The 26,048-nt window shown below is 44.0% G+C and overlaps 1 protein-coding gene across 13 annotated transcripts in view; it reads right to left on the bottom strand.

Moving 5' to 3' along the window:
* The window catches only part of Usp28 (ubiquitin specific peptidase 28), a 60,454-nt gene that overhangs the window by 5,501 nt on the left and 28,905 nt on the right, over positions 1-26,048 (bottom strand). For 3 of the 13 annotated variants that reach the window (XM_006243008.5, XM_006243010.5, NM_001108144.1), the window contains exons 10-21: positions 22,368-22,516; positions 20,551-20,678; positions 18,911-19,006; positions 12,863-13,042; positions 10,655-10,878; positions 9,566-9,636; positions 8,058-8,286; positions 5,327-5,518; positions 3,905-4,044; positions 2,556-2,651; positions 975-1,153; positions 786-864 (exon numbers count right to left, since the gene is read on the bottom strand). In XM_006243008.5, coding sequence (XP_006243070.1) covers positions 786-864; positions 975-1,153; positions 2,556-2,651; positions 3,905-4,044; positions 5,327-5,518; positions 8,058-8,286; positions 9,566-9,636; positions 10,655-10,878; positions 12,863-13,042; positions 18,911-19,006; positions 20,551-20,678; positions 22,368-22,516 — 1,763 coding nt within the window. Of the gene's footprint in view, positions 1-785; positions 865-974; positions 1,154-2,555; positions 2,652-3,505; positions 3,730-3,904; positions 4,045-5,326; positions 5,519-8,057; positions 8,287-9,565; positions 9,637-10,654; positions 10,879-12,862; positions 13,043-18,910; positions 19,007-20,550; positions 20,679-20,908; positions 22,348-22,367; positions 22,517-26,048 lie in introns of those variants that run through there. The other 10 variants (XM_006243006.5, XM_006243007.5, XM_006243011.5 and 7 more) reach the window with 7 other exon arrangements.

Genomic DNA, 26,048 nt, shown 5'->3' with positions numbered 1-26,048 from the left:
AAATGGAGGTGCACACCTGCAAACCCAGCACTGGGGAGGTGGATGCAGGAGCATCAACAAGGCCAGAGTCATCCTCACCACACGACGAACCTAGCCCTGCCGAGAATGTAACGCCTGCACCACTGACCTGACCTGCTGTGTTCTATTCCTTCCGCTAAGGAGCAGTAAATCATTTCACTCTGACTCAGTGCTTGAGTTTATAAACTCTCCTAATCCTAACCCAACTCGGCAAAGCCCTTCTGATGTGTATAGATGGCACTGCTGACTCTGACAGGCACAGGCAGCCATGGGGAAGAAGGGCGCACAAGCTAAACAGCACCACTCTGGCGGAGTGTGCTTTCATACACGGAAGAGTTTGGTTTTAAATTTAATCTGTAGCCCCACACATTTTAATGCTTACTAGAAAACAATGCCATTACATGCCCATAGATACACAAACATTGCCCAGGACAAGGAGCAGAAGGGCCCTTAGGAAAGGAGCACAGCGTAGGCTGATCAAGCTCGAAAACGAGGCTTCTGACCCCTTTAATCTGTAGCCCTGGATGTCCTACAACTTCTTATGTAGACCAGGCTGGGCTTGAACCCAGGTACACTGCCTCTGCTCCTGAGTGCTGGGATTAAAGGTGTGGCCCACCACACCCAGCTTTGTATTTTCCCTTCCCCTTTCAGCTACATAGGGAACTTGTCAGTCTGGCAACATAAAACTTCATTTTATCTTAAGTATCACTTGCCTCCAGAAGAAAGGTTCTGGGAGGAATTAAAAACAAACAAAGCCCCACACTTACCTTATACTCTTCCATGTTCATGTCCTCTGGACCAATTTCCATCAGTTTGGCCTGAGCCACCTTCATGATACTGATAGATCTGTGTGGGACAGAGTTCAGAAAGCAATGGCAGGGTACAGGGCAGCACCTCCCAATTGGAAGAAGTTGCCGAGTGAGACCCCATGCAGGAACAGGCTGGCACATTCTCACCTCTCATCATAGCTAAGGTTTCTATCTGCAAACTGTTCCAGAAGGGTTCGTTCTACTACCCTCTTGGGTGCTTCATTTTGGAAAAAGTAGACGAGAACATGCTGAAGGCGAGGATCACTGTGAGAGGTGGGTGTCTCTTTGGCAAGCTGATAGAGCCTGGAGTACTCTTCATGAAATGCCTGTTAACACAGAATTGAGCGGTGGAAAGGGAATATTGTGGACTTGAGCACACACAGAGGGAAACTGACAGAGAAACACCAGAGGGCCTCTCAGTAATTCATGCTAGGCCAAAGAATTCTTGCCCAGAAATTACAGAAGCAACTATGGGCTGTGAACTGTTGGCATACCATAACTCTCTCGAATCTTGACACTAAAGACATGCTATATCTAAAAAGTAAACTTTTCATCCTCATCAAGTTGTTTGTTTTTGTGGAGACAGGGTCTCAATTTGTAGTTCAGGCTACTTAGATCTCACTATGTACACCAGGTTGGCCTCAAACTTACCAAAATGCTAGGATTACAGGTATGTGTCAGCAGGCCAACCTCTCATGAAGTTCTTAAAAATACAAGTACTTAGTTTAAATTGTTTAAAAATCCACCCAAATGTAATCTCATTCAAACATCTTGAATGTCAAATAGCTCAAACAGTATACCAAGTTACAAGTCTCAGAGTTTGTGTCATCTATGAGCATGTAATAACCTCATCACCCCTGCAGAGTAGATGCAATGCACAGGGGCACGGCTCACTGCTGGGCCACTGCCAGGCAAAGATGAGCCATCAGCTCTGTGGGGCGGGTTGCTCATTAGTTGGACAGCAAAGACAGAGTCATGTTTCACTTCAACACAGGACACTGTGTATCTTTGTGCTAGGGTGCACATGTGTGGAGACCAGAGTGCAACCTTGAGTACTGTTCTACTGTTCTTCAGATTCTATCCTATACACATGTGTGTGCGTGTGTGTGTGCATGTGCTGGAGGGGTGTAGAGTTGGGTATGGGGTTGAAACAAGGTTTCACTGTGTAGTCCTGGCTGGCCTGTACCTCACTATGTAGACCAAATGCGTCGTGAGCCTCACTTGAATGTACCTGTCTCTGTCTCCTAAACACTGGTACTGAAGGCATGTGCCACTCTACCTTGCTCATCACACTTTTTTGGGACAAGGTCTCTCACTGACTTCAAACTCACCAAGTAGGCTATATTGGTTGGCCAGCAAGCCTGAGGGATCCTATCTCTGGCTCTGTGATTATAGACATGTACTGTACCATGTTACGTGTATATATGTATGCAGGGTATATGTCTGGTATCCACAGAAGACAGAAGAGGGCCTGAAACCAGAGTGATAGGGAGAGTGACAGCAGTGAGCTGTCCAGTGTTGGGTACTGGGAACCAGACAGTTTTCTGCTAGAGCAGTATATGCTGGGGCATCTTCCCAGTTCTGTGGAAAATTTTATTTTTTAAAATGTAGATTCTGAGATTAAAAAAATGTGTCCTTTTGACTGAGCAATCTCCCAGCACAAGGAATTTTAGTTAACAGTTTCCCGCTGTCTTACAGAAGTATCCCTGGGTTATGGGGATTGAGTACCTTAATAAGCCCTGCTTCAGACCCGTCTCGGTCAAAGGTCTGGCGCGCCTTAGCTATGGCCAGGAGGACCCCTTGCATGGCAGGGCTCAGCATCACCTACCACAGAGGGCACAAACAGAGAAAGGAGAGCGACAGATTCAAAAGGAAACCGTATGAAGTGAGGTGAACAGAGCTGAGGAGAGGCCCAGCACAGCCCCCTTCGCTGGCACAGGCTGCAGGCCAAGTTTCACAGCCCTATTCTAGGTGCATGCAGAGTCTTGGCTATTCTTGTCATGATGCCTATGACAAGCTGTCCCTCTACGTGCACATTAAGTCTAAGTCTAGGAGATAAACAAAGATGTCCGAGTGTCCATTTCCGATGGGACACTGCTGAACATTAAGTTCAACCATATGGTCAGCACTCCACCAGAAGGAAGGTATGAGGGTATATATTAAGTAACTGCAAACTTTCAATAAAAAACATATATACCTAGAGCAAAAAGCAGAAACCCGAGAGACAGGATTAAAGGCTATTTCTGTGCAGTGCAACTGAAGAGGAGACGAACCACAAGGACAGCTGCTTGCTCAACCTCAGAACTAAAAGCAAAACCAACTTGAATCCACATTTATTTTATTCACTAGCAAGTGGAAAAAGTCTACTTGTCAGACAAAATAATGGAGTGCCACCAAAAGCAAACACCTCTTGACTGTAAACGACTTTTGTTCATAATACCACATGGGGCTAATCCTCTCCCCAGGCCACCCAAGCTTTGTGGCAGTCCCTGTTCAACACAAGCTATTGTAGACACACACACACACACACACACATGCACACACGCATGCCAAGTGTGCACAGCAGGAATGGGTCACCCACCAGGGCCCTTTCTTAAAGTGCAACTAAGGTCAGTAGCAGACAGGCCTCCATGGCTATTCCTTGACTCAGTGAGAAAACATTAGCTCAGAACACACACCTTTTGAAATACAACACACAGCTACCCTGCACTCGCCTCTGTACCTCCTCATCATAGCCATCTGCATCAGATCTAACCAGAATCCTTCCCACACTGGGGATCTCCACTTCAGAGACCTCAGAGTTAGGTGGGGCAGCAGCCTCTGTGTCTTTGACCTCTGCAGCCTGTTCTGACTGCTCTGCAAGGTTTGTTTCCTGGGGCTTCTCGGGTTCAGCTTCCTTATGCTGTGGCAGCAGAATGGAGAGATAGAGTAAGAATAATGGGGGGGGGGGGGGGGAACAGGAAGAAATAAAGAGGGCTGATTAAATTCAGCAGAGACACGGAACAGAAACGACAGAAAGCTAGCAGCCGGTGTCAAAAACCAGACCCTCTCAAGGAGGGCCACTCGACCAGTCTCACCTCACTCAAGGCTGCTTCTACCCCGCTCTTCTCATAGGCATGAGCCGTGTTTGCGATGGCCTGGGCAGTCTGCTCCTTTGCAATCACAGCATGTTCAGAAGACAAACATCGAACGCCATGCGAGGACGCTGCTGAAGACTCTAACAACAATCACAGAAGGGTCACATCTGAGGAATACTGTTAGAACACTCTTAAGACCAGCAAGCAGGAGCGACACACATTTCAATATAGTTCCAGCAAACCTCTTCAAAGCCTACGTAAATGCCCCTATAAATTTTGACAAGAAACAGCTACTCTGCCAAGCAGTGGACATGCATACCTTTAATCTTTAATCCCAGCACTTGGGTGGCAGGTGGATCTTTTTGAGTTCAAGGTCAGCCTGGTCTACACAAAGAGACCCTGTCTTGAAACAAAAAAAAAAAACAAACAAAAAACAAAAAACAAAAAACAAAAAAAAAAAAAAAGCACTGATTGCTCTTCCTGGGGTCCTGAGTCCAAATCCCAGCAACCTCATGGTGGCTCACAACCATCCATACTGAGATTTGATGCCCTCTTCTGGTGTGTCTGAACACAGCTATAGTATACTCATATACATAAAATAAATAAATCTTAAAAACAAACAAACAAACAAAAAACCAGAAAACTTTTTTGTGAGGCAGTGGTGGTACACGCCTGTAATCACAGAGCCTGGGAGCCAGAGGTAGGCGGATCTCTGAGTTCGAGGCTAGCCAGCACTGCAGAACTAGTTCAGGACAGCTAGAGCTACACAGAGAAACCCTGTCTCCAACCCATTTAAAGAAGAAAAGAAAGGAAGATCTACCCCATCAAGGACCTTTGAAGGCTTGTTAAAATTACTGTGCACAATTTCTCCTAAGCTCTCATGCCAAAAATGCTTCCTTTCATCAACAATTCATTACAATCACCTATGGAGAAGTCTAACCTTCTTTTCCATCCTGTCATTCTTTCTCCTATATGATCAGGGTACAAGCAAAGTACTATAGAAAGCATAGACAGCCTTTCTCATAGCATTTCTGTTCACCCAAAAGCAACTTCTAAAGGAACACTGATCCTACCAAACTGTGTGGCAGCCACTGTTAACAGAATCTGCTGCTGGGCCAGCAAGACGGCTCCGTGGGCACAGGTGCTTGCTGCTACGCCTGAGGACCAGGGTTAGATCTCTGGGACCCACATGCTAGAAGGGGAGAACTGGCTCCCACAAGTTGTCCTCCGTATCAACCATGTTTTATGAATATGGGATGTGCTCCCACACTCTCCTCTCATCAAAGAAAAATAAAAAATTAAATATAAAAGAAAGCCAATGTGAAGAGAGACATCACCATGTCACTGAGTATCTGGAGTTGGCTGGAGAGTACAAGAACCTGACCAGACCAGCACTGTGTGGGGACACAAACTGGACCATACCTTGTGATGTGGAAAAATCCTGTGAGGAAGAGTTTGGGGAGGACTCCATCTGTGGGATCTTACAGGACTGTTCTTCCTCCCATTCCTCCACCTCTTGCTCAAACCTCCAGTTATCTTCCTGAATGTACTGCCTGAGTTCCACAGACAGGGCTTCCACTTCTGCAGTCTGATCAGATTCACCATGCGCTGCCTCTGAGGGAAAGGTTAAAATGGAGAAAGGTAAACCCAACTGTCAATGAGGAAGGGCAGGCAGCACATCCAGCTTCCCTCTTGTCCCAGACTCGCACACTTGCATGTATACTTGCATACTCACAGAACTTAATCAGAAACGCACAGCCCGAGGCTAACCAGCATAGCACATCAGCAACCCGGGCAGGCAACACCACCAGGCAGGTTCTTGGTGTTTAGCTACTAGGGTTACAGAAACAGCTCTGCAGCTAACAGCACCGGCTCCCCTTGCATAACACCCAGTTCTGGTTCACAGCACCAACATGGTAGCTCATAACCGTCCATACCTCCCAGTTCCAAGAGATCTGACACATCAGGCATGGTATGTGTGCATATGCCGAGCCCCCTATAGCTGTAGTCATTTGTTCCATGCCTGCCAGTCATTGATTCAGACCAAGGTCATGCTGGTCACATACCCTGTTATTATATTCTGTAGGAGGTTTGCTATATCTTAGGACCCATCACATTAAAGGTCAATATGAACTGTGATGTCTAAAGTATCCTGGGTCAAAGCTAACCTGCATTTCCTGCACCTGTGTATGAACCCACTGGGTGGTTTTTCCCTTTGAGCCAGCCCTGAGAAATGTTCGTTGTTATGGTTCAACCCCTGAATTCTGAGCTGCAGCCCTAATCAATAAGTCTTAGGGTGTGCATATAATAAACCACCACTGTCTGACTGAGATCGGTGTTCATGTGGTTTGCGGGACAACGCCTGGACATATACACATATATACAGCCAAATATTCATCAGCATAAAATAAAAATAACCAATTAGAAATTAATATTCGGGGTTGGGGATTTAGCTCAGTGGTAGAGTGCTTGCCTAGCAAGCGCAAGGCCCTGGGTTCGGTCCCCAGCTCTGGAAAAAAAAAAAAAAACAGAAAGAAAGAAATTAATATTCGGGCTGAAGAGATGGCTCAGTGGTTAAGAGCACCTGACTGCTCTTCCAGAGGTCCTGAGTTCAATTCCCAGCAACCACATGGTGGCTCACAACCATCTGTAAAGGGATCTGATGCCCTCTTCTGGTGTGTCTGAAGACAGCTACAGTGTACTTTTATATAATAAATAAATAAATAAAGAAAGAAAGAAAGAAAGAAAGAAAGAAAGAAAGAAAGAAAGGAAGAAAGGAAGGAAGGAAGGAAGGAAGGAAGGAAGGAAGGAAGAAATTAATATCCATTGACTGACTGAATGAGCACATGACAGGACAATGACTTAATCATGATCAGGCACCAGAGGCAGTCAGCGTTTCTTTAAAAACCCGAACATCAACAGAGGTGATAGAAGAAAATGGAGAGAGTTCAGTGCTTCAGACTGCTTGCTGCTCTCATGGAAGAACACAAGTTCAATTCCCAGCACCCACGGAAGGTGGCTCACAAGCACCTGTAACACCAGCTCTGGGACATCCTACATCTTCTGCCCTCTGTAGGCACCTGCATGCACATGTGCAAACACACAGAAACACAGGCATATACACAGAAATAAACAAAAAAAAAAAAAGGAGAAAGAAAATTTAAAGTAATAGTCTTATCAATTTAACGACTACATCTAAGAGTGGAAAGAATGTCCCAGCTGGGCATGGCGGCACACAGCTATAACCTCAGTACAGCTCCAGAGGTAAGGCAAGAAGATCAGGAGCCCACAAAGTAGGAAAGGCTAGATGAGCTACTGTCTCCAAAGGAATGACCGTCCAGTTCACTACAGTTGAGCAGGAAATGTCAAGGCACTGATCTGAGCGCACTCGGAGGCAGAGGCTACACGGTGAGACCCTGTCTTTAAAAAAGGAAGGAAGGGGTGGGAAGATAGAAAGATGGTGATGTCTGTAGGATTTACTCTTTTAGGGGTGGTTCGGGGCTGGCAGCAGCTTGACAAGCTCTGGGCAGGTAGTTCTCGTGGCCTGTCCCTTGAGGCTGTGCCCTCAAGCAACCAGTCTCAATGGCGCTTGCAGAGCGGCCACTGCTGATCACCAAGCCACTCACCCCATTGCAGGAAGAGAATATGCAACAAAGCAACAAAACCCCTGTTAGCTCCTCATCATGAGCACGGAGTCTACTAGTTCCTTCTGAGTCAGTGCCTGACCTGTCGCCTGTGCCTGAGCCCGAGGACTGCAAGCATGCATAACCACACCTGCTTTACAAAGTGCTGGGGATTGAACCAGGGTCCCTGCTCACCAGGCAAGCACTCTACAAACAAATCTTAATCTCAGCCCTCTATGTACTTCATAAAAATGAGAAATCTAGGCAGCAACAAGGAACTCCCAACAGCCAAGGGCTAGGACAGCCCTTTATAACTCTCCCAGCCAGCATTTATGACTTTACACCATAGAGGGTGGTTGTTTTCTGATATTTGAGATATTTTCTCTTTCATTCTCTTACAGCTTTTAGTCTTAAGAACATTTTACACAGTGATAAATTGCAGTTTACAAATGTCTTCAAAGTAAGTATGAGACTGTTCCCCTCCCAGGGACTAGATCCCCCAAATGCTTTCCTCTACTCAGTGTGTTTACCTGCACTGCAGTGGGGCAACTTGTCATTGATATACATCAAGCAGTATGCGCTGACATTTCTCAGGCCCCCGTAAGAATCTCTTTCAAGTTCTTCCCAGGAAGACTCAGTGACAGAGATGTCGTTGTATTTGAGCCAGATCTGCCGGGGCTGGTTATAGATGTACGCCCAGTAGTGCCCTGCACTGGCTTGTCCTTCATGAACAAGAACTGCATGTAAGCGATAAGGCACCTGCAAATCAAAAGGAGAGCTCTCAGACCGGGCATGGAAATCGGATGGTATCTGTGTCACACAATTCTGAACATTCCCACTAGCAAGTAAAAGGGAACACCCATACAAACACAATCATTTTATTTACCAGCTCAGGACAGACCAAATAAAGACACAATCTTGGAAGCTACCAAGGTCCCATCCTAGGGCCCTTAGAATGAGAAATAAGCCAAGCCTTGCTGGAGCCTCTTTCAACCCTAAGTTCTGCTCAGCACCTTCACTCAGGGGCAGATCTCTTTGGATCAACACAAGAAAGAAGAGGGAAAGTCAAGAGTCACATGACCTGTTCCTATTCCAACCACAAGCATGCTCACTGTCCTTCTGGGAGCAGAGCTGTGTTCTGGAGATGACTGGGTCATGGGCACTCATAGAGTTACCTCTGCACAGCCATGTCCACGGTTATATTGAATAAAAATGAGTGTGGACACAAAGATTTCTGTTCTGACTGGCTTCCTTCTGGAATCTCCAGTTACTAGAGAAATAAAGCCCCAAACGGAATGGTCCGAGGGACCTTAGAAATGGATGACTGATCTCCAATCAGTTTTCCCTCTGTACTGCTTCAATTACCACTTGGAAATGGCAAAATATTGATCAGACTGCTGCCCCCAAAACTGTGTTATTTATTGGGTACTTTCTCTGCCCCTCTGAGCTAGCAAACTTTCACCCCAGCACCTGGCTCCTGACTCTTTACTGGCAAAGTAGAATAATTAAGATTTTGTTAATACCACCACTTGGAGAAAAACTTTTTATTAATATTTAACAGCACATTTGTTTTAAATCTGTCTTTTGTAAAAGCATGATAAGCATGTGCATGTGGGTACGTATGTGAGAGCTCAGGTACCCATAGAGGGTGGGACATATCAGATCTCCCTGAAGTAATAGGTATTTCTGGGAACTGAACTTGAATCCTCTGAAAAAACAGCATACACTTTTTTTTTTCCCCCGGAGCTGGGGACTGAACCCAGGGCCTTGCGCTTGCTAGGCAAGTGCTCTACCGCTGAGCTAAATCCCCAACCCCCAGCATACACTCTTAACTGCTGAGCCATCTCTCCAGCTCCTAACAGTAAATATATCTCTATTAGATGAAAAATACCACGTGGCAGAATTAAAAAAAGATACTCGGAATTCTTCAACTGGATGTAAGGGAATTTATGTCTATCTTAGCGAGAAATCCATGCCGCCTTTGTGGTATTCTGCCCTGTCATTAGCACCAGTCCACTTCCCTTCACCTTTAATTCACCTGACGAAGAAGAGGATCACAGTACATCTGCTCAATAGCCTGGGTGGTGCTCGAGATACAATTCTTTAAGTCTGTTAAGAAGAAAGACCTCGTTAGGTTGGAGTGTCTGTGATGGGCCCTGCCAACAGTGCTGTTTGTCCCCACACTGCAATGACTTGTACTTCCCAGCAAGCACAAAGCAGCACGTGGTACTGGAGTAGCAGTGCTTCAGGTTATAAAGGCTGTTAACTCAATATAATTACATTGAAGCCATAAAAAACTATTCTAATAAATCTGCACTGAAATTTCTTAAAGCAATTGTCTCAATTTAGGAAAAAACCTTCCATGAGCTGAAGCAAGAGCGTAATGGGGAAGTGCAAGGCCCTGGGTTCAGTCCTCAGCTCTGGGGGGGGAAAAAAAAAAGAAAAGAGCGCAATGGGAGGAAAAGCTAGCTAGCTTGGCAGAGCACAAGCTTATCTTGTCTAAGGGCCCAGGACAGGAGGGAGGCCAAGCAAGAATGGAGTATGGGTAAGCTAGTGTTTAGAAAGCATTTTGTAAAGATGCTAAAAAACCTGTGAGCACTGTTCCCACACTGGGAAAGCTGAGGCAGGAGGATCATGAGTTTGAGACTAGCCTGTGCTATAAAAGGAGATCTTATGTTTAAAACTAGCAAGAGAGATATTAAACCAAATTTTCTTCTAACAAGGCCTAGTTATGACACAAGTACCGTTACTACCCTTTTACTATCAATTACAATCTTTACATTTAAACAAATTTAAATGTGCAGCAGCACGGAAGTACATGGACCATGTGAACTCAGGTCAGTTCTGAGACCCTGCCTCAAAGACACTGGACAAGAGCAGGAGAGAAGGGCGAGGAGGAACATACACTGCTTCATCTCAGCGAAGGGCCCCATGATTGCAACTATACAATTGGTAGATGTTCTGAGGAGGAATAATTCCACAGGACCAAGCCCACAAGGCAAAGTAACCGCAGAAGTCACAGCCACCAGGCGCTGCGCAGCAATGAGGGAACAAATACCCAGAGTGCCTGGCTTCCACTAGCCAGGGAAAACAGGGAGTAAGTAGCCAACAAGTTCAGGGCACCAACCTTGTATATCCTGTTCAATTTCACTCCGCCACCTCTGAAGACAGGTCTTAACGAAATTCATTTCCTCATCTGTGACTGTCCGAGGAGCTGGTGGGGGTGCAGGCATTTCCAGGGAAGAGTGAGGAGAAGTAAATGGCCCATTCATTACCTCAGAGTTGGGTAGAGCATCTTCCGGAGAGGAAAAGGAACCCTCAGCATTCTGAGAGCAGCTTTTGGGACTTGAACTAGAGAGACAAGAGATGGCACTTATTTTGTATTATCTAACAACATGCAAGTTGGGGTGGGCATGGTGGCACAAACCCGTAATCTCATCCCCTGGGAGGCTAACACAGGACCGTTTTAACTTTGAGATTATCCTGGTAATAGCTAAGAGCCTATCTCAAAAAAAGAAAATAAAGTTCAATCTGACCCAAACTAATACACTTCAGAAAACCAGCTGCTTTTTGAAAAGCTACAGTTAAGATATGACCCCTAACAACAGTGAGACTGAGCCAAAAGACCTAAATTGTCAGGCCAACATAAGCTACACAGAGAGGCTTCATCTACAATCTACATATATAATAAAAGCAAGCTTTTTCGGAATAATCATTTCATTTAATACAGCCTGGTTATGAAGCTGACATTAGTACTATCCCCATCTGATGAACTAACTTGGCATTTAGCAGAACTTTGCTGGCACGGTGGTTCATGTCTGTCACCCTGGCACCCAAGAAATGAAGTGGAAGCTGGAAAACCTCAAACTCAGTGGTTCTGAACCTTCCTAGTGCTATGACCTTTAACGCAGTTGCTCATGCTGCAGGGATCACCAACCATAAAATTATTCTTGTTGCTACTTCATAACTGTAATTTTGCTACTCAAATATCATAATGTAAATATCTGTGTTCTCTGATGGCCTTAGGTCATCCCATGAAAGAGTTGTTTGACCCCCTAAAATAGGGGTTGTGACCCACAGGTTGAGAACTGCTTCTCAAACCCAGGGTTCTAAGGGCTTTGAAGTAAGATGCTGTCTCAAAACAACAGGAAAAAAGCAAAGCAAAACAAAAACAAAAACCAGGGTTGGGGATTTAGCTCAGTGGTAGAGCGCTTGCCTTGCAAGAGCAAGGCCCTGGGTTCGGTCCCCAGCTCCGAAAAAAAGAAAAAAAAAAAAAGAAAAAAGAAAAAAAAAGAAAAACCATATGTCGCTCAGATGGCCTAACACTTGCTTAGCCAGCACAAGATGTTGGGCTTGATTCCCTATACCACATAAGACAGGCATGGTAAGCCAGAGGAAAGGAGGAATAATGCAGATTTATGTATGAACATCACCAAAAAAGGCTGCCTGCTGTGGTGCTGGGAAGTGAACTACCGTCCCCTGCAAAAGCACCACGGACACTTAATAGCGGAGCCATCTCTCTAGCCTCTGGGCACTTTGTTTTGTTTTTAAGACTAGGTTTCTCTGTGAAACTCTGACTATCCTGGAACTCGTCCTGTAGGCCTCAACTCAGATTCAGCCTGCCTCTACCTCCCAACTGGTGAGATTAAGGTATACACCACAGTCCATCTAACTACTAGGTTTTTTTTTTTCCCCCGGAGCTGGGGACCGAACCCAGGGCCTTGCGCTTCCTAGGCAAGCGCTCTACCACTGAGCTAAATCCCCAACCCCAACTACTAGGTTTTTAACATAAGCATTTTTCTCTGTGAGGGACAAATGTGCCCTAGTAATTCTATTAGTCAAAGACTCACATATCGTGGAGCATGACCCAGGCTGAACCTGCTGGCACTGGCAAGCTATAGACTGCTGGCTAAACAGGAAGAGTCAGAGGACTCCTCCACGTGGCCTCCTCTAGACTTCTCCTCAGAATCCTAGCCAGCTCCTCCTTGTATAACTCTGCTTTTTCCCTCGCTGTTAAGCTAGCCATGCTTGCTTCGTGGCAGATGAAGAACAGGATGAGATGCCTGGAAGACACCTGATCTCTGAGAAAACGCTTTCGAGGCAGTTTCAAAGCAGTCCTGAAGTCTGAACCAGACAGCAGACAGTGAGAAGCCTCTGGAACAAGTGCACTACAAGGACTTAGGACTGTGCCAGGAGCGGAGGTGACAAAACCCCTCCAGAAGGCAGAGCTCCCTCTTTGAGCTATCTGGGGAGTCCTCAGCAGAGGGAGGGTGGGAAATGATTCAGATAAGAACGGGAAAACCATACAAACCATTTAAGGAATCTGCTGCATTACCTTTCCTTGGCTGTGAGGTCAGAAATCGGGCAGTGCACAGAAGGAAGTGGTAACGTCATATGCTCAACACTTCCAGACAGACAGCTTTCAGAGGCAGGTTTTGTACTGGCAAATTCAATAACGTATTTCAACATGTCGGGGAGTGGGAAGCGAGATGGACCGGAGCCGTACTTCACATACCTAAGAGGCAAAGACACTGGAAGACTACTGCCCAATCTGATGTGCACTGTACTAACTGCTGACAGAGACTCACCATGCAGAGCTGCCAACACCGAGCTACAATCCTAGCAGCTCAGGAGGCTGAAGTAAAAGGATCACAGGAAGTTTGACCTGCCTGGGGTACAAAGTAAGTTTGGGGCAAGCTAGTGATAGCCTATCTCGATATAACAACAGAATCCCACATTATTCCTAAAGGCATATACTATTTAATTGGTTACTCAATCTACAGGGTTGGAAATAAAATCAGGCTTTAACAATGAAGCCCACCAGCAGCCTGATACCTCGCAGAGAGTGGGAGAGTTTCAGACTACGCCAGCACTGCTCTCTGTCATGCCAGTCAGGCTCTGCTCATAAACTTAAGTTCCTTCTTAAAGGACAATGTTCTAAACTAACTGAAAAAACATTCTGGTCATTAGTTCTCATGGCATTTTCTCTGTCCTTTCTACACCAACTGCCTCATAACCAAGAGTGAGAGAAATCCAGAAATAAAAATTAGGCCTTAATAAAAGCAAGGTGGTGATAACCCATGCCTTTGATCCCAGCTCTTGGAAGGCAGAGGAACTCTGATTTCTTTGAGTTCAAAGCCAGCCCAGTCAATAGAGCAAGATCCAGAGTAGCCAAAGCTATCTCCAAAGCCAAAACCCAACCAACCAACCAAGCAACCAACAATAAGGCACCCCCCCCCCAAAAAAAACCAGAAAGAAAAGAAATTAGACATTAGAGCCAAAGAAAATCAGCAATCTTCCTTTTACAGGGTCTTATTCTATTTTTAAAATTATTTATTTCATGTATGAGTACACTGTCACTGTCTTCAGAACACACAAAAAGAGGGCATCGGATCCCATTACAGATGGTTGTGAGCCATCATGTGGTTGCTGGGAATTGAACTCAGGACTTCTGGGAGAGCAGTCTCTTAACCACTGAGCCATCTCTCCAGCCCCTATATACTCTATTATTCATGAATGTGATCAATTGCATTGGCTAGCCAGTCATAAATTATTCAAGATTTCTTCAGTAAAGTAATATTCTTAAATATGTGACAAATAATAAGAGTACTTTTAAGGTTATTTAAGATGGTTTTATTTCTTGCGTATGCATATTTTGCCTGTAAGTCTATCTGCACCACATGCATGCCTGGTGCCCTAGGTGGTCATAAAAAGGAATAGGATCCATAATAACTAGAGGAACTGACCCTGGATCCTCTGCAAGCGCTAACTACTGAGCCATCTCTCCAGCTGTTCAGCTGTTCACCTTTACTTGCACACGTACATGCAAACATTCATGTCAGGTGCTCAGAGTCCAGAAGTGGGCACTGGATTCCCTGAAGCTTGATTATAGGTGGTTGTAGCCGTATGACATGAGTGTCAGGAACTGAACTCTGTCTTTTGCAAGCACAGTGTACACTTTTCACCCCTGAGCCATCTCCAGTCTCTAAACAAACTATTTTAATGACACATAATATCTGTCACTACTAGCACATTACATTAAACTCAGTCTGGAGACTCAGGCAGGACAGGCAGCCAGGGTCATCTCAGATACATGTTGTCTGAGGACTCCCTAGATAGAGACGCCACCTCAACAATGACAATAGTTACGGTGGCTAATTAAGAGAGCAGCACATGGTTGCAAACACCTATAATTTCAACACTGAGACGCAGAGGCAGGCAGATCATTATAACTTTAAGACCAGCCTGGTCCACAAAGCAAGTTCAAGCCAACAAGGCTTACACAGTGAGATCTTTTCTCAAAAAACCCAAACCAACAAACAAAAGAAGAAGATGAAAATATGAGTAGAAAATGAAGGGCACTTTAACTCAGCATCAAACTCGTGACGCAGGGTGGAGAGTAAAGGTGGCCATAGCCAAGGCTTGCCCATCGCCTATGTCCCTCAGGGTCACTAACAGAGAACTGGCAAGTGCCTGCCAGGGTGAAGAACCTGAGCCAGGTGTTCAGATCCTGGCATGCACGTGGCCATACCTGCTCACTACGAGTTCATCGACCTCAATGCACACTTCACAGAGGGCAGAGCTTGGCATAGGAATGGCTGCCAGCCTCCACCTCCTCCCAGGCTTAGTCCGTCTTAACAGAATATCTTTTTAAAAAAAGATTTATTTATTTTATATACGTGGATACACTGTCACTGTCTTCAGGACACCAGACAAGGGCACCGGATCCCATTACAGATGGTTGTGAGCCACCATGTGGTTGCTGGGATTTGAACTCAGGACCTCTGGAAGAGCAGACAGTGCTCTTAACCACTGAGCCATCTCTCCAGCCCTTAGAATACTGAACATAAAATCCCACAGGAGTTTTCCTCCTCTAAGAAACTTGTGTGCATTTATAACAATCACTTCTGAGTCCCAGCTCTTAGAGCATTTGCCTACCATGTACAAGGTGTTCAAGCCTCAGCACAGGATAAAAACAAAACCAGCAATGGTAGTTTTGAAACTGTCTTGTCTACCATGCACAGAAGAGGTCTCCCTTTCCACATCTGACACAGTTACTTAGAGAAGAAGAAACAGTAAGTATTTTGTTTGTTTTCTTAGACAAGGTCATGGAGAATCAAGGTTGGCCTGGCCCTCTCCATCCTCCTGTCTCTCTCTACTTCCTAAAACCTGAGGTCATAGGTATGCCAATATACCCCACCTTTTTGTTTTTCTGAGGCAGAGTTTAAGTTGTACTCAAACTATCCTGACCTGAACTACGTAGACCAGACCAACCTTAAAAATCACTCAAGGGTTGGGGATTTAGCTCAGTGGTAGAGCGCTTGCCTAGCAAGCACAAGGCCCTGGGTTTGGTCCCCAGCTCCGAAAAAAAAAAAAAAAATTACTCAATTCTCTTGCCTTGGCTTACCAAATACTGAGATTACTACTGGTCATGATGCCTGCTACTTTTAGTAAAGCAATGTATGTAAGAAAATTTAGTAAATTTAGTAAATTACTAAATTTAGTAATTTAGTAAATTTAGTAAAGCTACTTCAAGTAAAGCAATGTATGTAAGAAAATTTAAATATAAAGTGGTATTTAAAAAAAAAAATCATGAAAGTTGCCTACCCCACCTCTGTTCTGTAGCTCACAGCATGTTTATAAGTTCTTGGATATTTTCCCTGGAGTATATCACATACATGCATAATACAATGTTTGTATAGGGTAAAAAAAAAATCCACTCATTTACTTTTATGTGTCTGAGTATTCTGCCTGCATATTTGTGTATGTATCACGTGTGGGCAGGAACCTACAGAAGTCAGAGGGCATCAGATTCTTTCAAAGTGGAGCCATAGGTAGTTCTGAGCTGTCACATGGATGCTAGGAAACAAGGCAGGTGTTTTGCAAGAGCAGTAAATAGTAAATGCTCTTTGATGAGAATTAGGCCAGCTTCTCTAGTCTTTAAATCCTATCTAGGAAGTTAAATTTTGGCCAGTAGTGTGGCTTAATGGAAAAAGGTGTTTGATGCCAAGCCTGATGCTCTGAGTTTGGTTTCTAGGACTCACAGGGCTGAAGGAGAATCAACTTTAGAAAGCTCCACATATTCACACATGTACGCATAAAATAAGTAAAATAAGTAAGTAAATAAAAAGCAAAAAAAAAAATAATAATAATAAATTAATTAAATTAAAACCAGTTGGTTTTAAAGCCAGAGTGGGGGCTTAGTATTTAGAACATACTCCTCATATAGAAGTCTCTAGTTCTACTCCTGGCAGTGTGGATAGGCTCAGTCCAGGGTATCAGACCTTCTCTTCTGGCCTCCAGAGGTACCAGTACTGCCAGATGCACATAATCACACATAGATGCAACATACACATAAAATAAATAAAAATAAATCTTTTACAAAGCAATAGTAGTATTACACTAAGGAAGATACTTCCAAAGTCTCAGTGATTCTTGGTTTAAGTTCCCTAAAAATAACTAGGCCAGTGACATGGCACAGCAGATACAGGCACTTGTCATTAAGCCTGCTGACCTAAGTGTGATCCCCAGAATCCACATAAAGATAGAAAGAGAAAATGGATTCTGTGGGTTGTCACATGACCATCATAGAAATGCAGCAACACAAATCATTCAATCAAAATCAATCTCTCTCTCTCTCTCTCTCTCTCTCTCTCTCTCTCTCTCTCTCTCTCTCTCAACACCTATACACAGCAAATGATGTTGAATGTCAATCTTGGATCTGGGTAGAACTTGTGTCCCTTGGAGAAATTAAGGACCTAGCAGTGGGCTGGTAAGGTAGGAGAGAGAATGTTACTAGATGAAGCAGTTTAGAGCACCCGCAGAGGATCCCGGTTCAATTCTCAGGACCCACATGGCAGTTTCCCAACTGACTGTAACTCATTACAGAAGCTCTGACACTCACAGAGACACACATACATACAGGCAGAAAGAACACTTCCAAAAATGCACAGGAAATTTAAAAAAAAAAAAAAAGTAGATGAAGAGGAAGAGAGGAAGCCACCAACAGTATACAAATTTCCTTTGTAAATGTTAAACCAATGGATCTATCTAGACTACAAAAACCTTGCCGAAGGAGATCTGGGTGATTCTGTTTTAAAATAAAGAAAGCACAGAGTCTACCAGAAGAACTCAGTACACACCAGGCGCTTGAGCTCTATACTCAGGCAGCATCACTGCATCTCAACACTTCACAAGCTCATTTTCCCCAAGTGAAACAGCCAGGCTTGGAGGCCATTAACTGCAGTCCCAACCCCTGGGGAAGTGGAGCCAGGAGAATCAGAAGTTTACAGTCTGTCTGGAGAGATGGCTCAGTGGTTAAGACACTGACTGCTCTTCCAGAGGTCCTGAGTTCAATTTCCAGCAACCACATAGTGGCTCACAACCATCTGTAATGGAATCTGATGCCCTCAGACATCATGTGTCTGAAGACAGCTACAGTACTGTCATATACATAAAATAAATTTTTAAAAAAAGTTCAAGGTCATTCTCTTTGAGTTTGGGCTACAGAAAACTGTCTCAAAAACAAAAGAGAGTAGGAGGGCAGGGAAGAGACTACCAGACAGTCACAGTATACCTGGGTCCCTCAATTCCTCAGGACCACTCACCCACACACAGTAGCTGGCCTTGAAGACTCCTTTACACTTATAATGGGGGTACTGGTTATTCTATATACACCAGTTATTAGCTATGCTCTGATTTAAACACAATCTCTGATCTTAAAACTTGCTTTATGCCTCCACTCTCCGTGGAAGATGACTTTGAGAAACTAATATGGGAAATTTCAGGGGGCAAATTAGAAGCTGAGATTGACTTGGATCCTGGGAAAGATGACCTTCTGCTTGAGCTCTCAGAGATGATTGGCAGCTAAAGGGGGACAGTGAGGACACTTAAAAAAAAAAAAAACCTTCACCCAAAACTGGACTTACTTTTATCTATTTACCTGAGGTGATAATTTCCTTAAGTCTCAAATTTTACCTAAATCAAAAGTATACCTCTGAAGTACCTGTGTGTGTCCTCCCTGGGGTCGGATCTTTTACATCCCTTGATAACTGTTTTGTCCATTCAATGCCATTGTTCAGCATCCTTGAGAAGAAAGTTCTGTAATGCCCTTCTCTCCACATGGGACTGAGCTCCAAATGAAACGGTGCACGAGAACTCAGTGGTCCTTGAGGTGTTTGTCAGTGTGGGCTAACTTCCCCTGCTGTATTTATTTATGTATTGTCTTAATTTTATCAGAGTTTAAAATGAAGATGGCTGCTAACCATTGTGGACCAAATGTCATGCTACCACTAAACAAAAGACCCACTCAAAAAAAAAAAAAAAAAAAAAAAAAAAAAAACTTGCTTTATGCTTCAAAACATAAAAATACCCAGAGACTCACCTTTCTAATTTCTGCTGCAGAACTTGTATTTCCTCCTTCAACTTTCGAATGCTCTCTCTCTTACTTCGGATAAGCTCTTTGCTTTTGTACATGTACCTAAGCAAATGATAACCACGCACAGAAGCTGTACCAGCAGATATCAATAACAAAACCTCAGTGTAGCCCTCCTCACACAGGCAGTTACTGATTAACCAAGACTAAATGTTATTTTATTTCTGTGGTTCTGGGCTTGAGAAGGAATCTCAAAGCTCAGAGTGGTCTCCAACTCCCTCTGTAGGTGGAGATGTTCTTGAATTTCTGGCTAAGTTAGAGGAGGGCCAAACCCACCCGAGTGCATTGCTGTGGATCACTCAGGGCTACAGCCCCAACCTCCAGGTCAGCAAGGAGGCAAGGATACCCACTCTCACCACTGTTACTAAGGCTTTCCTAACTGTGGAGCCAGTACAGCAGGGAAGTCAGAGAAACTAAAGGGATGGAGACAGCAGAGGAAGCGGAGCTGTTCCTCAGCTGCCGCTCACAGCAGCCTCAAGACCAGGGTTGGTGAGTTTGCTCCAACTGAACATACAGTGCCAGTTTAAAAACCAGTAACCGGGGTTGGGGATTTAGCTCAGTGGTAGAGCACTTGCCTAGGAAGCGCAAGGCCCTGGGTTCAGTCCCCAGCTCCGGAAAAAAGAACCAAAAAAAAAAAAAAAAAAAAAAACCAAACAAACCAGTAACCAACTTCCTTTCCATCTGCTCAAAGAGAACAGAGTAAAATTTCAAATTCAGACTATCAAAAGGTTGATTTACCTAATGATGGAAGGGCTATATACCAAAACTTGTAAAACATCACTGAGAGAAATAAAGATGTAAAAACAAAATGTAGATACCACACTCAGAAGAAAAAGATCACAATCTAAAAGCGCATTTCTCCCCAGACTGAATGACAGGTGTGGCACAATTCAAATCCCTTATTTTAGTTGAAACTGGCAAATCACTAAAATTTCCACGGGAATACAAGGAGCCAAAAGCCTAATTTATTCTGAAGCTACAGCCACTGAAGAGTGTGTGAATTCTCTTGTCAGATTAAACAAAATAAAAGCAAATTAAACAAGTGTAAAAACGTCTAAAGTTCTAGGGGTATGGGGAATGAGCTCTGAGATCGATCTGCTTTCTTGATAATATAGGGTTCTCTCCCCCCCTTATCTGCCTGCCCCCCCTTTAAGTATAACTGGGTCCTTCTCAGAAAGGGTTTCAGAAAATTAATTTTCCATGTGGTGGCTAGAGAATGAGGGCTTTAAAAAAAAAAAAAGTCAAAGTTAGAGGAAGTTATGTTCCCCAATTTGGATGTAAAACAGAAACCTAAGTATAATTAGAAACTTAGTTGATATTCTGACGGGTTTGTGTATATACAGTTTTACCATGACACCATAAACTAGCACCTGCCTTGCATTCTTCACTCTATTGGTTTATAGTGTCCATGGAGATGAGATGCTCTGAGCACAGATGTCTAGCTACTCTGTCATAGTACTCTGGAAGGTTCACAGAATCAAAATTACACAGTGTCAGGTGTCCAGGTGATCTCCACACACAATTTTGTAGCTCACAGTCACTTCTACTATTGTGCTTAACATCACAAAGTCAGTTGAACCAATACTTACCTATCCATATAAATAACCTGAGGAAATTCCAGCTTATTATGAATTTTCTCAGGCTGCCCAAGAGACTGATTAAACTCAAATCTGGAGAGTTCGAAGGTCAACACTGGAGGCAGCTTTGTAAACCAACGCTGCCAAGGTAGAAACATGGGGAAAGGAGGGGTTAATGTCAGGAAATAACAGCCACATTTAAAATATCTTTCACCAAACTTCTTTTGATATCAAATTTATAGCCAAGATAATTTTAAACAGGATTTTATTTCATATACTCATCTTAAATAGTTAGAATTATATTTGAAGAGTATGACCAAACGTTCCTCAGACTCCAAACCTACTGGCTAGTATTGCATTCAATAGTCACCTTTAGAAATAACCACCCCAGGCAGGATACAGGAACTGACCAAACGCCAATACAAGTCATTCCCTAAACGAGTCGTCAGAATTCAGGTTGCTCAGATCTCATGAGAAACAGCCTAACAGCATTAATTAGGGGATAACTGCATCCAGTAATAATCTAAAAAGACAAACACTGTAAATATATTATGTAGTTTATTTATAGCTAGCCACAGTTTAAGTCCTGTTTAAATAAAAACCTAAAATAGTCTCAGGATGTTATAATCTCCCATGTTTCTGAGGAAAAGAATCTCTAACTTCCAAGAGACAAGTTTCTGAAAAGACAGGCAGGCCAGTGAACTACAATGGCAGCAAGAGTGTCCGAGTAGAACAGCTGCTTCCTAAAATGGAAAGAACCCACTCAACACGCAGAGCACAGCTGACAAAACCTGAACCAGCAGAAGCAGTCGGTGCAACCGACTCTCTCACAGCCAAATCTTTTTATCTCGTTGTTTGCTTCTTGAGACAGGGTCTCACTCACTAAACAGACCGCGCTGGCCTTGAACTTGTCGACAATTCTGATTCATCAGTCTCTCACGTGACAGAACTACAAACACGAGCCACCCTGCCTGGCTTTTCTGGGTCTGAATCTAATTAACAAATGTAATGGCTCTTGCTAGGGTTTTATTTTATAGAACTCTTGTCTCTGGACAAAGCGTCACTGGACACTGGTATAGCTCCTGCTGGGAATTGCCAGGAGTCTATTTTCTCCTGGAGAAGCTAAGGAGGCGGCGCTCTCCATGTTCTGGCATCTTCTAGAGCTAGGACACCTCCTCAGGCCCATGTCAGCTGTCCTTCAGTAAATCCAGTCAATTTCTCCTATCCTATCTCTTGAGGCAGACAGTTCCAAAAGCCAGTTTTGCCCCAAAATGTGTGAGAGTAGGCCAAATGGGGTAATGTGGACAATTATGCTACACTGGAGCTCACTAATCCCTGCCTAACTGGAATGTTGAGGTATTAATTACCCTTGCATTCAGACTTCTGTCCAACCCATCAAAACCCAAGAATCCCACATAAATAAATGGAATTACATTTTACAATGTAAAAGCAAAGGCAGACTTTACAAAGTGAGAACAGTAAATACCGTAATAGGGAAGATATTCTAAGTGGCATACCGTAAGAGTGAATCACTTTTACCCTCCAAAACTAAGGGGGCAGTGCATTCTCCCTACTCAGGTACAGGTAGGCTCCAACAGAGAGAAACTCAATCATACTGAGAACGTCAGAAACAGCATAAACCTTTACACATAACTCGGCTTTAGCAAAGAACTTCATCAGAGCTTAAAGACTCGGGATTCACACCAACTGGTTAGAGACAGGAGACAGATTCAAGTTCTGCTCAGTGTGAGGTGACCCAACATGTGAATCTGTCTGCCTCAAATTCAGTCCTATGTAACTGGCTTTGTCACTGGCAAAAGACACCTTACCTCTTGTCCGTATTTCACTGAGCGATCAGAAGGAAGCAGCGCAATGTCACCTTCCACCATGGCCCCTTCCAAACACTCGTCTAAGTTGTGGTAACCGTTTACCTGAAGAGGGTACTGGCCGAAGGTCTCGTTGTTACAAAAGGGTTTTCCTAGGCCAAGAGGGGGTTGTTAAGTTTCACTACCACCATTTAAAAGCTACTTCTCTGGCTCCACTGAGACACCGCCTTTTAAAATTCAGTAGTCTCTGAGAAGTGGTGAGAAGTACATGGGTGTTAACCTCTAATCATCTCTTAGACCCGGACATGAGTATACTGCAATGAGCAAACCCAAGGTTTGTCTCCCCATCAAACCCATCAAACCCATCACGAGAACCCTGGCTTCCCCGGAACAAGAGCACAGAAGATGCACAAGAGTGGCACAGGCCTGTGTCAAACACTAAGTATGTATGCTAGGATGTCGTCAGTGAATTTCAGATGGGTTATTACAAATAAACTACATTCTTCAAAATAATGTTATTTCAATATGGGCATAGTGCTGAACACTTGCAGTCCTGGTCCTTGAAGGCTGACTATTGAGAATTCAAGGCCATCCTGAACTACACAGCAAGACCCTGCCTTTAAAAAAAAAAAAAAAAACAAAAAACAAAAAACCAAAACCCAAAAAACTACCACCAACAACCCATAAGTATTTCAAGGGGAAAAAAAGGGTGGAAGTGAAGCCCACAGATACTGAAATGAGACTTGCCGACCAGTCATACACAAATCACACTTGGAGGCCGAGTGGACACTTCTGACTCAGTATGGGCAGTCCTGGGTTGCTTTCTCGGAAGGGACTTCAATACTGATTGAAACAAACTCAGGCTAAATGTTCAAGGTCAGTCCTGGCTCCTTTGTGTGTGGGGTTTACTAACCCACACAGGCACATGTGGAGGACGTCGACTTGGGGTATCTTCCTCAATCACTTCTCCATCTCTTAGGGGTTGGGGAGTGAGGCAGTATCACAAATGTAAAACGGAACTGTGCTGGTTAGTTTAATGTCAACTTGATACAAGCTAGAGTTAACTGAAAGGAGGTAGCCTTAATTGATAGTATGCATCCATAAGATCTGGCTGTAGAGAATTTTTTTAATTTGTGACTGACGGGGAAAGCCCAGCCCATGGTGGGCAGTGCCACCCTTAGGCTGGTGGTCCTGGGTTCTATAAGCAGCTGAACAAGTCATGGGAGCAGGTCAGTAAGAAGCACCCCTCCCTGGCCTGCCTCCATTAGTTCCTCCAGCTGATAAACCTGCATGTATGGCAGAGGTGTATTCACATACCAAAGTGGACAGGGCCTCCAAGTTCTCCTGCTGGCATGCCCTGCCCACTACAGGAATTTCTTCAACCCAGGGGCTGGGCTGCCCTTTCCTGCATGACCCAACCTTTTGGCTACCAGGGCTACTCGGACTACTCTCTCTTGGGCCTCTAGGCTACTACAGCTGGTTCCATACTACCTCCCCCTCCCTACATGGCTCAAGGTCACAAACACTCTGGACTCTCCCAGAAGTCCCTGCAATGAACAATCATGTCCTTTCCTTTTTAATTCTTTTTTCATTCACTAGCCCCGCTTTAGTTCTTGCCCTGATTTTCTTCAATGACGGACTGTGATTCAGAAGTATAAGCCAAATACATGCTTTCCTCTCCAACTCGGTTTTGGTCATGGTATTTTATCACAGCAATAGTAACCCTAATAAGTATACAAAGTGAGGATTTAAATAGATGTTTGACATTTAAAAATGCTCATTCTTTGGAAAAGTTGTGAGAGACGATTTACGAGGAAAGTCTCTGACAGGCTCAGACGTGTGAACAGCTCCTGCCCAGTTTGCAAGCTTACAAAGTACGGTCTTAGTGAAGGACGCCACCTGGGGTGGCCTTAATGGAGTTCACAGCCTCAACCCATTTTCAGTTTACACTCTGTTTTATACATGCAGTTTTAACATGTCCTCTCTCAGCTTCCTGCTCTTGTTACCATGCCTGCTGAGTGCTGCCATGACTTCCCACCATCACGCCCTCTGGAAAAGTAGCCATAATTAAACTAGATAATTTGCTTTTGGTCATGGTGTTTTACCCCACGATCTGGATGGCCTGAGTCGATCAAGAACCTGATCTTGCTGACTTTTTGGAGGAATGTAGAAGACTTTGAATTAAAGTGTTGAATGCTGTACGCAGAGCTTAGAGGTTCTAATAGTAGCCACGTTGCTGAGAGCAATGAAGACTGTGGAGGCCTGGCAGCCAAGACTAACAACAACCAGAGGCCAGTGCTGTGGTATTCTGGCAAAGAAACTGGGCCACCTTCTGCCTTTGCACTATGAACTTGCCTGAGGCAAAATTTAAAACAGGACTGATTTCTTTGGCAGAGAAAATGTCAAGACTGCATCATGCTGAGTTTGTGCCATGGTTATTACTGTTAATGTTTCCACAGGTCTACCATGAAAAAAGGTAGGGCAGAAAAAAAAATACAAAATGTATAATTTGGAGAGAAAAGAGCACCTGGAAGTTTAATGTTACAGCTAAAACACATGCAGGAAGGAGGGCTGTAACTATTAGGAGGTTCATAGCTTTAAGGAGAGGCTGCTTGATGCTAGAACAAATGAAGGGCTTCCTTAGGGCAAGATTACACAGCAAGTTTTCAACTGGTAACAGAGAACTAGAAAGCCACAAGAGTAAAAGCTTCTGCTAATGTGATTCAAGAAAGCAAGGATCCATCCCAAGTTGGCAGCCAACGTTGGCAATGTCTGTTGTCTTAAGAGATATTAAGCCCTTTAAAAACTGACATCCCGGGTTGGGGATTTAGCTCAGTGGAAGAGCGCTTGGGTTCGGTCCCCAGCTCAAAAAAAAAAAAAAAAAAAAAAAAAAAAAAAAAAAAAAAAAAAAAAAAAACCCAAAACAAACAAACAAACAAACAAACAAACAAAAACACACCAGACACTGAGCACAAGATGTGTGTGGGTTTTGCCCTTTCAGACTTTGGTCTAATAGTGACCCAGTATTTCCTCACAATGCCCTCACGCCTCCTTTTTGCCATGAGAATGTATATATTCTGTGCCATTATATGTTTAGAATATGTAATTTGTTTTGATTTTGTAAGGGTTTACAGTGAAGAGACTGCTTTGAGTTTCAGAAGAGACTTTGGACATTTAAAGAGATGACTGTGAAAGACTACAGAAGACTTTTGAAGTTAGATTAAATAGTTTACAATGTGGCTATGAGCCTATGGGGGCCACAGAGTGGGATACTATGGTTTAAATGAGAAATGTCTCTCAAGGTCTCATATTTGAACACTTCCTGTCTAGGAGGTAGCCTTGTTAGCCAAAATCGGTGTGTCACTGGGAGGACGACTCTGGGAGGAGGACTCTAAGAGTTCACGACCTTGCCCTGCTTCTTGTTTGCTCTGACTGCTTCATGCTTACAGTTAAAGATGTGATCTTAGTCAAAATGCCGCTACCTGCTGGCATTCTGTCCCCACCGTTATGGATTCTAATCCTCTATACCAGAAGCTAAAACACTTGCACCAGTAGGTTTCCATAGTAATGATACTTTATCACAGCAATGGAGTGGTCACTATTACACACGGTGGGTACCACACGTGGTACTGAGCTGTATAAATCTAATATTTAAATATCTAACAGCTGCCGTGGGTACAGGGG

This window comes from Rattus norvegicus, chromosome 8 (genome assembly GCF_036323735.1).
Source record: "Rattus norvegicus strain BN/NHsdMcwi chromosome 8, GRCr8, whole genome shotgun sequence".
NCBI lineage: Eukaryota > Metazoa > Chordata > Mammalia > Rodentia > Muridae > Rattus > Rattus norvegicus.
This window is presented reverse-complemented; position numbering and strand designations above follow the sequence as displayed.